Below are 14,616 nucleotides of genomic sequence, written 5' to 3' on the forward strand. Positions count from 1 at the left end.
TGTAGATAAAGTTCCAAGTACTGGTAGAAATTTAGCTCAGATGGGTGGTTGGGAAATACAACACTCTGCCTGCCTTTCAGGGAACTGGAACAGTTGAAACCCACACCATTTGGATTATTTGTGGGGTGAAGAGTTGAGCATTAAGATCTGGTCAACATAATATTCTCTTTTGTCTTCTCTACATTGACCCACATGCAGAAGCTCCATAAGGGGATCTATTGCTAGAGGTTTGACATCTTAGAAAATTCCTTCGAGATGTTTGCAGAAGGAAGGAATGAGTCCAAAGTCACAGCTTTCTGAGAAGTAAGAAATAGTTGGCAAATTCTCAAAGATGATAAAGTAGTTTAGTATCTGGGGATGTTTGTTACATGTAAGCTCCTACCAGCCTTGCTTTCTTCTTTGTTTCTGAGCTACATTTACATGCAAATGAAGTAACTTTACCAGTGTCCCATTTGAACATGAAGGGCAATGAAAAGACAAATTTGTATTCATACAAGCATATTCATTATGGGCAGGCAAATAACTTCATTATTTTTAATAACAGAAATTATAGGCCAGAGAAGGGATCATGTACAGCTGGCTAAGATTTTGATTCAGAGGGTCAACAGGCCTAATAGAGCCAAGTGAAAATTAGTAACCTACTAAAGATCAGCAGCAAATATGGAGTCAGATTTACAAGTTACCTTGGGGATTATTAATGTTTCTTTCTGAAACATCTGTCTTGGCCACAAGCACAAATTCAGACTTGTTGATCCACTCCCGAGAATAGAGTTGAGAAACAAGGAGAACACCAGAGAAAATTTACTTTGGATCAGCAGAGGATACAGGATGAGTCAGAGATGATAGGAAGGCAATAATGAAAAACTAAAAATGAGAAATTAAATACCTACAGGGAATGTATCCCAACAGAGTTCAGAAGTTCAACACATATGCAGTTCAACACATTGTATAGCACTGAAAGGGGAAAAAAAGGTAACCTTGATTAGTCACCCCTTTAAGTAAAGATAGATGGGCATATGGTAATAGTAGGTGACATTTCTATTTCTATAGCTCTATAAGGATGGCTAAGCCCTTACGTACATTATCTCATTTAATCCTTATTCAACCCAAAAGATCTCCTGAGGTGCTTAGAGATGAGAGACTATGGCTATAGAATAGTGAATATGTACTGTCACACTCAGATGACATACTGAGTGACTGTGTTGAATTGCTTTCTACTCTCCCTCTCTTTTTAAAATCTTATAAAGAAATGACATGTTGAGAAGGAGGAAAGGAACACCTTATTGGTGTTGTGAATGGCACGCTGGACCTGGAGTCAGGAAGACAGGAGTTTGAACCCTGCTTCCATCATTTCCTGCCTATATAATCCTGGGCGAATAATTTAATCCCTCTTGTATTCAGTTTTCTCATCCGTAAATGGGAATAAGAATAATAACACCCACCTCACAGGATTATTGTGAGAATCTAATGAGATAATATATGTAAAGCATTTTGCAAATCTTAAAACATTATGTAAAAGCTAACTTATTATTTGGAAATGAAGGCAAATGCTACAACAATTTTCAATAATATATATACATATACATAAACATAGACTTCAACTATATGCAAAGCACTTTATAAATATTATTTCAGTTGATCCTCGCAATTTCTATTTTACAGATGGGGAAACTTGAGGCAAAGAGGGTTAAGGGACTTGCCCAGGGTCACACAGCTATTAAGTGTCTCAGGCCAGATTAGAACTCAGATCTATCCTGACTCCAGGACTGGTGTTCTAACCGTTGCTCCACCAGAAACAGATGAGGAAATTGAGACCAAGAGAAGTGAGGAGATTAGCTAAGATTTAAACCCAAGTTTTTCATAAGCGTGGTTTAATGGAGAGTATGCTAGATTAGGAGAGGGTATGCCTGGGCTCAAATTCCAGTTCTGCTACTTACTAGTTAATTCACATTGGGCAAGACACTGAATCTCACTCTGCTTCAGTTTTTTCATCTATAGAATGAGTAGTGCTGGGCTTTTCAAACTGATTTTATCCTGATAGCTAAGTGCCTTTCTCTTGGCATCTCTGTAAAAAAAAGCATCTCAAACTATTAAATCTCTGTGTTGGGAATTACTTAAAAATCATTTATGACTAAACTGTCTTTGGTGCAAGATTAGGATGCATGGCATATTTGTGAATATACATTAAAACTTGAATACTGACAATGGTACACTGAGAATTCTAGGCTTGCAGCTTGCAATGCTCAAGAGATAAATGTGTATTCATATGCCACTGGTAAATAATTGCTTCTCTGGTTACCTTTTAAGTGGCATAATGAACAGGATTATACCATGTGATGATTACACAATGAAAAGTTATAAACCAATTTTTGGACTGAAAAAAAAAACCCCAGTGTGACAATTATGCAGTGGCGATGATTATGCAGTGAAATAACAGTATGTATGTCATGACAGATTGTATCTACATATCTAAAAAGACATACATGACTCTCATAAAGTTAGGTAAGGTGGTAAGATGTTTCAGCCTGGGCCTCTCAGGGTTTGGTCTCTTAGTAGAATTACTGTGGTCCACAATCTGGTGTTTCATTTCTAGTTATCTTTATATTCAGCTCGTCCAAGAGTGAGCAGCTTTGTTATAAATGGCTCACACAATACTGATTCATAAACCAGAATCCCACAAACTTGCTACAGACGTTGAAATATTCATAACAACTAGTTAGCATCTTCCAAGCATCAGAGTGCTAGGAAATCTAAGTAATAAAATAGCTACAAGGTTGTTTGGTGATGAGAGAAATTATTATTTTGCTATTATAGTAACAACCAAGTATTAAATTAGGAGTAAGGCTGTTTCTTTTTTTCCTTATTCAGAGACCAGCCCCTGTAGGTCAATCAGCCAGTCTCTGAAGGACATGGCTGATAGAGGAGATTGCCCTAATCCCTGCGGACCATGCTCCTCAATCTTGGGTAGGACCCTACCCAACTGCTTCTGTATAGAGTATAAACAGAATCTAAACTAGGTGAATTCTTGCCTTTAGGAAATAAGTCCATGTCTTTGCATCCCTCCATTGGAGTTTAAAGTGACCCAGTTTATGAAGGAGAAAACCAAGTGGTCTGGGTGGAATCCGATTCTGTTCTCCAGATTGCTAGAGGCTGCTGAATCTCATGATCAAGCCTTAGTTCTCAGCAGGAAGAGCTAAAGATGTCACAGTCACTTCCTTGTTAAAATGTCCACCAATCAGGGTTGGTTTTTTACTTGCCAGGATGGTCCCCTTTACCAAAAGTATATTAAGACTTTCTTGATGCAATGGATAGAGCACTGGCCCTGGAGTCAGGAGGACCTGAGTTCAAATGCGGCCTCAGACACATAACACTCACCAACTGTGTGACTCTGGGCAAGTCACTTAACACTCATTGCCTCACCAAAAAAAAAAAAGACTTTCTCCATGGTTTTGTCTTTGGGTATGGAGAGAAACCACTGCCCATCAATGTATTGATTATTAGCTAGTCTAATTAATAAATTGGTTATAATTACCCAGAAATTCTGTCTCTCAGACTTTTCCTTCATCACAGTTAACGTGGAAACTAGGCACCAAGGGAGAAAGTTATTATTAAGGATATTTTCATCCAAGTGGATAGGGTGTGTAGTGAAAATTTTTATGGCCTTAAGATAATAGGAATAAGTTTGTCAACTTAGCATAACTGTCATCATATCATTTTAATTCTGAATTTTGTGACTGAGTTGTTTTGAGGAAGTCATTTTTCTATAAGTTGTTTTTCAATAGGATAAACACCTGTGGAACAGGGTGTAGTAAATGACATGTATGTGGTCTTAAGTGATAAGCATATATTGACCCTCTGATAGAAAAGACCACCAAGAGGAAAAGAATATAAACAACTTTATCGGTATTTTATGTAATAAACTACCAATTAAATTCTGTGGCAAACATCCATAGCCTACCTATAAGAAACTCAATTGAAGTCTTATCCATCAGCCTGGTCCTGGGTTGCGGCTGGGACAGGCTCCTCCATTCCTTGCCTTGAGAGCTCACATTCACCTGAGGACGGTGTTGACTTGCTAGTCCAACTTCTCAGAGGGCAATAACTGGCCTCCAGCTGGCAGAGGAGCCCAGGTGTCATGAGTTCTGGTATGAAAAACATTTACTGGGATTTCTAAAAAGCAGGGGGCTGAGGTTTACATTGTTTGCATGCATTGATTATAACAAAGTTGGATCACATGTGTTGAAAAATGCAAATCTAATTAGTGTTGCTGATGCACTTGTTAGCATATGTAATGGTAAATTAATTACAAGCTCGTAGGGCACATTACATCCTGCTGAAATGAAATGAATCCAGTAGGGAATCTTTTCCCCTTTTTTACTGTCTGAGTTAACTTGATCCTTACTGGCTGGTGTCCTTGGACTATAGCAGTCATGTATCTTTCCATTCACTAATATTATTACCACCAGACCCTCTTTTGAAGACTCTTCCCTTTGGTGTAACAACTGAAACAGGCTGGGTTATTTAATCATTGAGAAAATGAAAGAAACTTGAGGAGTTAAAATAAATTTGAAGAATACAGCATTATTTCATTATCTTTGTGTCTGTAGCACCTAGCATGGTGCAGGTATATAGCAGGTGGCTAATAAATGCTTATTGATATATCCATGCTGATAGAAAATTGATACACATTTCTGACATTGCTTAGCTCAACTCCAGCTCTTAATTATAGCTTTAATCAGTCCACTGAATATAAAAGAGTGATCTTTAGAAACAATTATTTATTTTAGAATTAGTCATTCAAAAGGTAGAGTTTTATTGATGGCTGAATCAAACATGGAAATAAGCCCAGTCCCCAATTGCTGTTAATTGCTACAGCAACTCACTCTAAGAAACTCCACGGTTGTCAAACTTTTGTTGACAAATGAACCCATTAATATGCTTAAAGTGCACATTCTTCTAAATAGATGTATGGAATAAATCCAATATCAACTTCATTTTGAAATATATAAGCATACCTACCATAATTTTTAAAGAACAGCATATAGTTATAGAAAGAGTGCTAGATCTGGAGTCAGAAGATGTGGGGTGAAAGCCTTGTTCTGAAATTTAATAGATCTATGACCAGGAGCAAGTCACTTACCTTCTCTGGGTACCCTCATCTGCAAAATCTGTGGGAAAAAAAGGGAGTGGATGGAGCTGAGAGGTTTGGATGGGATAAGGAGATTGGATAGGGATGAGGGTTGGATATAGGTGGTCTCCGAAAGCCCTCCCTTTTAGCTTTAATGTTGTAAGAGACTCTGACAGACTCATCCTGCACATTTAACTGGTCATCATTCATGAAAGAAAATGAAGACTCAGACTGTAGCTTTAAGAAGCATTTCAAAGCAATAACCAAAACACCAACAGCCACTACATAAAGCTCAAATGTGCTTTCCTATAGTTTATTTTACAGCAGTGACTGGCTCCAAATTCTTTCCTGTATCTTACAAGTAATAAATATGGCTTTCTTCTTCTCCAGTTGTTTCCTGTTACTTCTATGATTAAATATTTTCTCTGTGTAGCTTTTAAAGTTTCACAATGTGGCTCTGACCTATCTTTCTCTCTCATTGTACAATATTTCCTCTCCCATATCCTACATTCTAGCTAGCCTTCTCTCACAACAAACTCATGTCTCATCTTTCTGCCTTTGTACTAAATAAATTTAGCACAAAGAAAATAAATATGGATAAGTAGAAAGTATTTAAATATACCGTAGTTAGCGAAGGAAGGCACTAGCAGTTGGAAGGATCAGAAAATGTTTCATGCAGAAAGTGTTGCTTGAGTTGACTTTTGAAGGAAGAGTGGGAATTTCTGAGGTAGAGGTGATTCAGGAATTCATTCCAGCCATGGAGGACAGCCGGCACAAAGGCTTGCAGATGGGAGATGGGGTATTGGTTGTGGCAAGGTTATGCTGGAGCCAGTCAAACCATCTTAAGAGAGCTAATTGTTAAATTTTCGGGGTGATCATTTACACCTCAGAAATCAGCAAATGATACAAATCAGGGCTTGATTTATGATTTCTTTACTGTCTAGACTTATGAAAGTGATGGAGAAAATGTTAATAGTGCAGATTAAATTTAAAAGTGTGTCCAGCATGCTTTTTTTCAGAGAGCCAATTGTTAAACATTTACCAGCACACCCTTGGTTGTGAAGAGAAAAAGCCCATTTGGCTGGATTGTTGAGTAATGTACAGTGAGGCTAGAAAGGGCTTTAAAAGCTAAAAAGAGGAATTTGCATAGACACAAGAGGGAAATAATTGAGTTTGTCCAGAAGGGGAATGACTTGGTTAGATCTATGCTTGAGGAAAATCACTTTAGCAGTGACAGAAAATATTTTTCTATTATATCAATAACCAATTATTAAATTAGGAATCAGGTTTTTTTTCTCCTCTGTTTCTTCATTGAGGCCAAGTTCCTGGTGAAAGTCAGCCTTTGAAGGACATGGCTGATTGAGATTAACCCTAACTAGGACTATGCTCTGCAATCTTGGGCCAGACTCTGCCCAACTAGGATTTGGGGGAGTGTAAACAGAATCCAGTCTGGGCAAGTTTTTGTCCCAAGGAAAACAGCCCCTGTCCTTGTACCCCTCCATTAGAATTTAGGGTGACCCAGCTCATGCAGGAGAAAACCAACAGGAGTGGTCTGGATGGACATGGCTTCCCTTGTCCTGATTGTGGGCAGTGTCTGAGTCTCATGATCAAGCTGTGTTCTCAGTATAAAGAGTGTAAGACTCCTAGCCCACCTTCCCATTAAATGCCCACCAATCAGGATTAATTTTCACTTCTCAGGGGCATCCCCTTTTTAAGGTTTTTAGCCTTCCCATGGTTTTGTCTTTGGTTTTCCAAGAGAAACTGCTGATAATAAATTTATTGATTATTAGCTAGCCTAATTAATAAGTTGATTATTAATTATCCAAACTATTCTGTCTCTTGGGTTTTTTTTTTTCCTTTGTTGCTGCAACAATGTGAAGGATGGATTGGAGTGGGGAGAAATTTGAGGCAAGGAGACCAATGAAGAGCTTATTACAGCAATCTGGTCAAGAAGCAGTGAAAGACTATAAAATAGAGAGAAGAGGTCAGATGGAAGACGTGGAGGTAGTAACAACAAGTTCTGGTTTAGATATATGGGATGAAAAAAGTGAGGAGCTGAGGGTAATATTGAGGTTATGAACCTGGGGAACTGGAAGAATGGTGGTGACTTTCATAGAAATATGGAAATTTGGCAAAGGGTAGGTTTTAGGGGGAAAATAATGTAATCTGTTTGGGACTTGTTTGAGGCTTTAAATACCCAGTAGGCAACTGGTGAGACTGCAGCTCAAGAAAACAACTGGGAATGGATATATAAATCAATGAGTCATCTGCATGGAGATGGAGGGCCTTCTCTCAGATTACACAACTTGTTCAATATTACAACTCTCTTTCAACCACCATCAGCTAAGAGAACTATGCTAATGTTCTAACCTAACTTGCTTTGAGTCTGCCTAAAGATTCGTTTCTGCTGTTAGCAGAAATGTCCTGAGTGTGCTCAAAATTTATGTTTTGCAATTAAATTTAAATTGTCCTTATGTAATTAACATCACACATTTTAAGATTCCAATAAACCAAAATCTTTAAAAAATGTATCTTTTATTACTGTCTTTTGTTTTTATATCACAGTCATTTTTGGATATTACCCACCCATACAAATTGAACTCCACTCCCCCTTGTAACAAAAGAAAAACAGTTAAGCAAAACAACTAGTACAATGACTATGTATGACAACGTCTGCAATGTTTTGCCCTGGTAGTCCCTGCCTCTGCCAACAGGCGGGAGGCATGTTTCATGATCCATTTTCAAGGAACAATATTGGCTTTTGCAATTCCTCTGTAGCTTGGTTTTCTTTTCATTTCTATCATTGTAGTTGTATCGAATAATTGATTGTATTGATTATTATGGTTCTGTTTATTTAACTCTTCCCACATTTATAAAAAAAGTTTCCCATTTTTAAAATTTCTTGTGCTTAATGAACTAAATTTTATTTATTTATTTTTGTTCAACACTTTTGAATATTTAATTTTTTTCTCAATTACATGTAAAAATAATTTTTAACATTCAATTTTTAAAAAATTTTGAGTTTCAAATTCCCTCCCTCCCTTCCCTTGCCCTCCCTGAGACAATAAACAATTAGGTTATACATGTGCAATCATGCAAAACATATTTCCATATTAGTCATGTTGTAAAAGAAAACACAGACCAAAAGAAAAACCATGAAAAAAATAAAGTGAAAAATTGTGTGCTTCAATCGGCATTCATACTCCATCAGTTCTTTCTCTGGAAGTAGATAGCATTTTTTAACCATGAGTCCTTTGGAAATGTCTTGCTGAGAACAGCTAAGCATTCACAATTGATCATTGTACAATGTTGCTGTTACTGTGTACAATGTACTCCTGGTTCTGCTCACTACACTTTGCATCAGTTCATCTAAATCTTTCCAGGTTTTTTTGAAATCACCCTGCTCATAATTTCTTAAAGCACAATGGTATTCCATTATAATTATATACTATAACTTGTTCCCTAGTTAATGGACATTAAAGGACATTAATTAATTCCCTAATTAATGGACATTCCCCTAATTTCCAATTCATTGCCACCACAAAAAGAGCTGCTATAAATATTTTGGTACAAATAGGTCCTTTCTGCCTTTTCTTAAAAAAACAATTAGAGTTATTGCTGGATCAAAAGGCATACACAGTTTTATAGCCCTTTGGACATAGTAATAATGAATTAAATTTTGAAAGTTCAGTTCTAGCCGTTTGGGCTAGTTTGCAGTGTAACCAAATTATTTTCTTCTCCTTTAAGAGGCAAGCAAGAAAAGGGTCCCTTTTAAATGCAAAGTGAAAACATAGTTTATGGTTCTTTTTTCCATCATTTGTACTAAGCAGGAAGTCCACGGATAATTGTACAATTTCTTTGCAACAGAAATTCGAAGTTCTTAGATGAGGACACTTAGTTTCCTTGAAGGTATTTTTATTCTTCATGGTCCCCAATTCCAGCGTGAACCATGGAGGGCTTCAAGTCAGTGATGTTAACAGTAAAATGACCTTATAATTTAGGTCATAGATCACAGAATCACAGATGTAGAGCAGGAAGAAAATTCAGGGTTTAAGTCCAGTCCACTCATTTTACAGATGAGAAAACTGAGGCAAATGGGGTTTAGTCACTTGCATAGGGTCACAAAGGCTAGCAAGAGTTTGAGGCTGGATTTGAACTCAGGTCTTCCCGACTCTAGGCCTGGCACTCTATTTACTGCGCCATCTACACAGCCATTATTTTGTTTGTATTTTCCAGATTAAAAACAACAAGCATACATTTGTTAATGTTTTTCATTTTTTTCTAGTCTTTTTTTAAGTTTAGCAGGCCTTTAAAAAATAAACAAATTCCGAACCTCCACACTCACAGCTCATAGTTCTACTCCCCGCAGCGTGAAAATTTGTTCCAGTCATTACCCCATTTTACATAATGGGTAAATGCCATTACCAGGCACCATTCTGAAAAGGCTACTTATGGTTCCTACTGGAATAAAACAACAACAGATCTTTTAAATAGCATACCTGTGATACATACACTTGTATGGGGAGTCAGCTAACGTTATTGTGCAACAGTGATTGGACTCATTCCACAGACTATACAAAATGTATCACATTGTTGCTCACAATAGACTTACAGGGTTCTAAGGTGTGTTGGTGAAGCAAACAAAAAACCTATATTCAAGTCACGTATGAGCGAGCTATGGACCAGAGGCAGCGATGTGATATGGCAGTGTGAGAGTTGGAGTCGAGAAGGGCTGAATTCAAATCCCACCTTAGACGTTTACACTCTGTATGACCAAGCAAGGTCACTTAACCTCTGTGAGCCTCAGTTTCCTCATCTGTAAAATGAGGATAATAACACCTCTCTCAGAGGCTTGTTGTGAGATAGCATAGGTAAAGTGCTTTGCAAACTTAAAGGTCTAAATAAATGCCAGCTATTATTTTGTAGAAGTATCCTAGAATGACCTGTTGGTAACTGGATGGATTTTGTGGTTCCAATAAGAATAAGAATAATAGCAATAATCCTATTAATAACTAACATTTATGTAATCCTTTACTGTTAACAAAGCCCTTTAGAGGCATTACCCCTTGCCTATTGCACATATACCTTACCAAATGCCAACCCTGGAGTGCCCCATTCTCTCCTCTTTCGTTCCAGTCTCTGACAAAGAAGAAACAGAGGGGATGACTCCTCTACTTGTGCTCTTAATCCCACCCATCTCCAGAGACTTGTGCCTTTCCTCATGCCCATCCTCTAGTTTTGGTTTAACACACTAGTTCCCTTTGTGGGCTGATCTCACTTAATGCTAGTGCCTTCCTCTCTTGGTTATCTCTAATTTATCTTGTCTACACCTTGCTTGTATGTAGTTGTTCACATGTTGCCTACCATTAGACTGTGAACCCCTTGAGACAATGGACTGTCTTTTGCCTGTCTTTGAATCCCCGGTGCTTAGCACAGGGCTTGGCACATGTTAAGTGAGTAAAAAAATGCTTGTTGACTGATGCTCACTAATTTTTTGTCTCCAAATCAGCTGCATACACTGCCCGTGAATAAAACAAAACAAAATATTAGATAGCTTCACATTACCTCCCCTTAAGCTGCTATCCTCTTCCCTTTCACAGGTAAGCTCCTAGAAAAATCTGTCTTCACTCATTTCCTTCATTTCTGTAGCTGCTATTTCTACAGTTATCAACAATCTTTTAATGGACAAATCTGAAGGCCTTGTCTCAATCCTCATTCCTTTCACCTGGCTGCAACATTTGACATGACTGATCACCTTCTCCCGGATTCTCTTTCCTTTCTCATTTTTCATGTCACTGTTGTCTCCTAATTCTCCCTCTTTCTCTGGCTGCTCCTCAGTATCCCTTGCTGTATCATCATCCATGGCTTGCCCACTTTGTATGGGTATACATCAGGTAATGAATTAGGCCTTTTTCTCCTTTCTTTTCTCTCTTCATTCCATCTTGTAGTGCTCTCTCTTTCATCAGCTATCATGGGATTCAACGATCATCTCTATGCAGATGATTTTCACATATATACATATGTGTATATATATATTACATATACACACACTATGTATATGTATGCATATGCACAAAAAATATGTGCATATACATATAATATTTCTATATACATATGTGCATACTCACACACATGCACACACATGTGTGTATATATGTATACATATGTATATATGCACATATACATACATACACACACATATGTGTAAAATCTCTCCTGAGCTTCAATCCAATATCATCAAAAGCCCTTGTCTTTTCCTCATTTCCCTCTTTCTGGTCAACTAGGTTTGTAACCTGGTAATGATCCTCAAATTCCCTCTTCTTTACTCCTCATATCCAGTCAAATAGCAAGTTTTGCTTATTTTATTCCACAGCATCAAACCTTCATCCACTCTCACCCGGATTACTACAATTTATTCCTGGTTGTTCTTCTTGTTTCCTGTGTCTCTCCTCTCTCTAAACCAGTCCTCCTATCTCCCCTCTCTAACCTAATCCTCCACGTAGCTGCAAAATGATATTCCTTTTTAAAGCACAGGTCTGGCACACAGCACTTTCCTGTTTAAGAACTTCCAGTTGCCTTTAGTATAAAATACACACTTCTCTTTTTTGGCATAAAGACCTTCACAGTGTGTCTCCAGGCTTACTGCACGTTTGGCTATTTCAGCAATACAAAGTATGGTAAGGTAAATCATTCTCCAAGTGTGGTCCATAGACCCCTGAGAGTTCCTGAGATCTTTCTAGAGGGTCCACAACATCAAAATTCTTTTCATAATAATACTAAGAAGTTACTTGGCTATTAAAATACTCTTCCCTTTCCCAACTACATGTCTGTGTGGGGCAGATTTTCTTCATATACTTCAACCAAAACAACATAACACAACAGATGAGTGTATATACAAATATGAGAATCCAGCTGTCTTCTATTAAGCCAGACATTACAGAGATTTTTTAAAAAAATATGTAAAACAATGCCACTCTTCTCACTAATTGTTTTTTGCTTTGGAAAATATTATTTTTCATTGAAATTTGTTATTTATATTAATACATAATGGGGTTATTATTTTAAATGAATTAATAAATATTTTTAAATGATCAGTTTTAATTTTTCATAAAATAAATATTCATGATTATAACTCAATAAACAAGAGCTCTTTGGGCATAAAGGAATCTTGAGGCCAAAATACTTGAGAAGTGCCAGTCCTACTTCATGTACTCTACATTTAAATCAAAGTTGTCTTTTTTAATGTTTCCCTACCTACAACATTCCATCTCTCTTCCCCTTGTTTTTGCCTGAGCTATCTCCCATGCCTAGAATATACTTCCTCCTCCTCTTTTAAAAATTTTTTTTCTCGATAACATTTTTTTTTCACATCAAAAACATTTAAAGATTACTCCCACTTTGTGAGAAATCTCTTGTAACAAAGTAAAAGCTAATAATCCAGTGACCTCATCTAAAAGCGCATGCAATATTTCACATCCTTATCCCTACCCCCATGAAAAAAAAAAAACAACTAAGGAGAAATTTATTTTCTCTCCCTCCCACTTCCATCCCATTGGGAAAAAATAAGAAGAATAAATTACTTATAACAAATATGCATAGTGAAGCAAAACAAATTCCCTTGATATCTGTATACAAAAATATGTCTCATTCTGCATCCTAAATCTGTTACATCTCCAACTCATAAAATCATTAGCTTCCTTCAAGGATTAATTCAAATGTCACCTCTTACACAAGGCATATTCTGAACTCTCTGAGTTCTCCCTTCAGATATTATATTTATATGCTTTGAATTTATTATCCATGCTTGTGCTGTTCCCCTCAAAAAAAAAAGATACTCTTGAGGGCAGGGACTGTATTGTTTTTATCTTTTTATTTCTGTGCCTGGCACAGTGACTGGTCCATTTGGGTGCTTAATAAATGATTATTCAACTAACGAATGAATGAATGATCTCACTTGGTCCTCACAACAACTAGAGAAATTTGTATTGTAGGTATTGCTATCCCCATTCTATAGATGAAGAAACTGAGGTCTGGAGAGGTTAATCTCCTGTACATGGTCCAATAGCTAGAAAGTGTCAGAGGTAGAATTCAAAACTAAGTCTCTCTGAACACTCCAGGACTCTTCCTACTACACTAATTATCTTTCAGTAGCTGCAACAGACCTTCAGAATGATTATGTCACCCACTTGAGAAAGGCTAAGCATTGAAAGGAAAGGAAAGGTGGTAGAATACATTGAGTGAGGAAGTGCTTAGCTGAGCCTTTACTGACCACAGGCAGCAGGGCAGAAGGCTTCTTCCTGGGGCTGCCTCCCTCCCTTTCCTCCTTCTCTTCATTTGGACCACAAGGATGTGAAACCAGTAACCTTGACATCAACAATCTCTGTAACCCTGATTACTAACGGTGGAGTTAAGCAATGCATATCATTGCTATTAGACCAATTACTGTAACAAAGTCTGTAAGAGGAAAGTAAAGGTACAGAGCAAGGGCTTAATTTTTTAAGAATTAGTGAAATATCACATGTGTAGTGTACACTGAATAGAGCGGACCACTGGTGCATCAGAATACGTCATCAGGAGTGTTGTAGTGCACATCAGACTCCACAACCCCAAAGGCTTCGTAACTTTGATTTATTTTACTTGAAGCCATATTGCCTTTCCCAATGCTTTTTTTCCTTTTCACTTGCCTTCCTGTTTCCATGGCAGAGGGATGAAACACAGAAGAGCCTGTAGCATCAAATCCTTTGGCAAATGGAGGGTCATCCTCACTCAGTTTTGCTGTGCTTGAAGGGACAATTGGTGGCAAAGGCCTCTCACTTCTCAGCCTGTTTTTCATTTCTTCACCTTTAACCTGCAGAACAGTGTTGAAGGTAGGACAGATGAGTGAATAGTTCCTTCTAGAGTCTCAGCATGTTGCCCTACCTACCCCCGATTAACATTATACTCTGGAATGTGGTAAAGAAAACTGATACAAAGTGTTACATTTGGTGCTTGACATTACCATTTTAGGAAATGACAAACTAAAGAAATGAAAAAGCAAAAAAAAGATGGGTTGGTCATATGGAAAGAGCAAGGGGATAACCATTGGACAGCCTATAGGCTCCTTTGGCATCTTTACAACATCAAGACAAAGTGAGGAAGGCCCCTAGCATGTTCAGTGGACTACCTGTGACAAACTCATAGGAAGACCACAGACAAGAGTCATCCAAAAATGGACAGCTATGGATGGATGGGTCACAGCCTACATCAGTGGAGATCTAATAGAGGAACACCTATATGAGATCACAGATCCATTTGAGTTTTTGAGATGACAAAAAGGAGAATGTCCAGAAGAGCATGATCAGATTGGTGTAGAGGCTAGAGACCATTACATAAAATCTTTTGAAAGTTCTGGAGATTAGCCTGCAAAAAAGACAATATATGGGGCACATAGTGCCTTTGATATCTGAAGGGCTACAATGTAGAAGGTGAATTATTCTTTTTCTGCTTGA

At 37.6% G+C, this 14,616-nt stretch overlaps 1 protein-coding gene across 1 annotated transcript in view; it reads right to left on the bottom strand.

Annotated features, from left to right (window-relative positions):
* Nucleotides 1-7,667: 7,667 nt before the first annotated feature.
* Nucleotides 7,668-14,616, bottom strand: part of STMND1 (stathmin domain containing 1) — a 37,040-nt gene continuing 30,091 nt past the window's right edge. The window contains exon 5 of the mRNA XM_020986802.2: nt 7,668-13,976. Within this exon, the coding sequence (XP_020842461.1) occupies nt 13,686-13,976 (291 nt within the window). The 3' untranslated portion in view covers nt 7,668-13,685. The remainder of the gene's footprint in view (nt 13,977-14,616) is intronic.

This window comes from Phascolarctos cinereus, unplaced genomic scaffold (genome assembly GCF_003287225.1).
Source record: "Phascolarctos cinereus isolate Bilbo 61053 unplaced genomic scaffold, phaCin_HiC Scaffold_4;HRSCAF=312, whole genome shotgun sequence".
NCBI lineage: Eukaryota > Metazoa > Chordata > Mammalia > Diprotodontia > Phascolarctidae > Phascolarctos > Phascolarctos cinereus.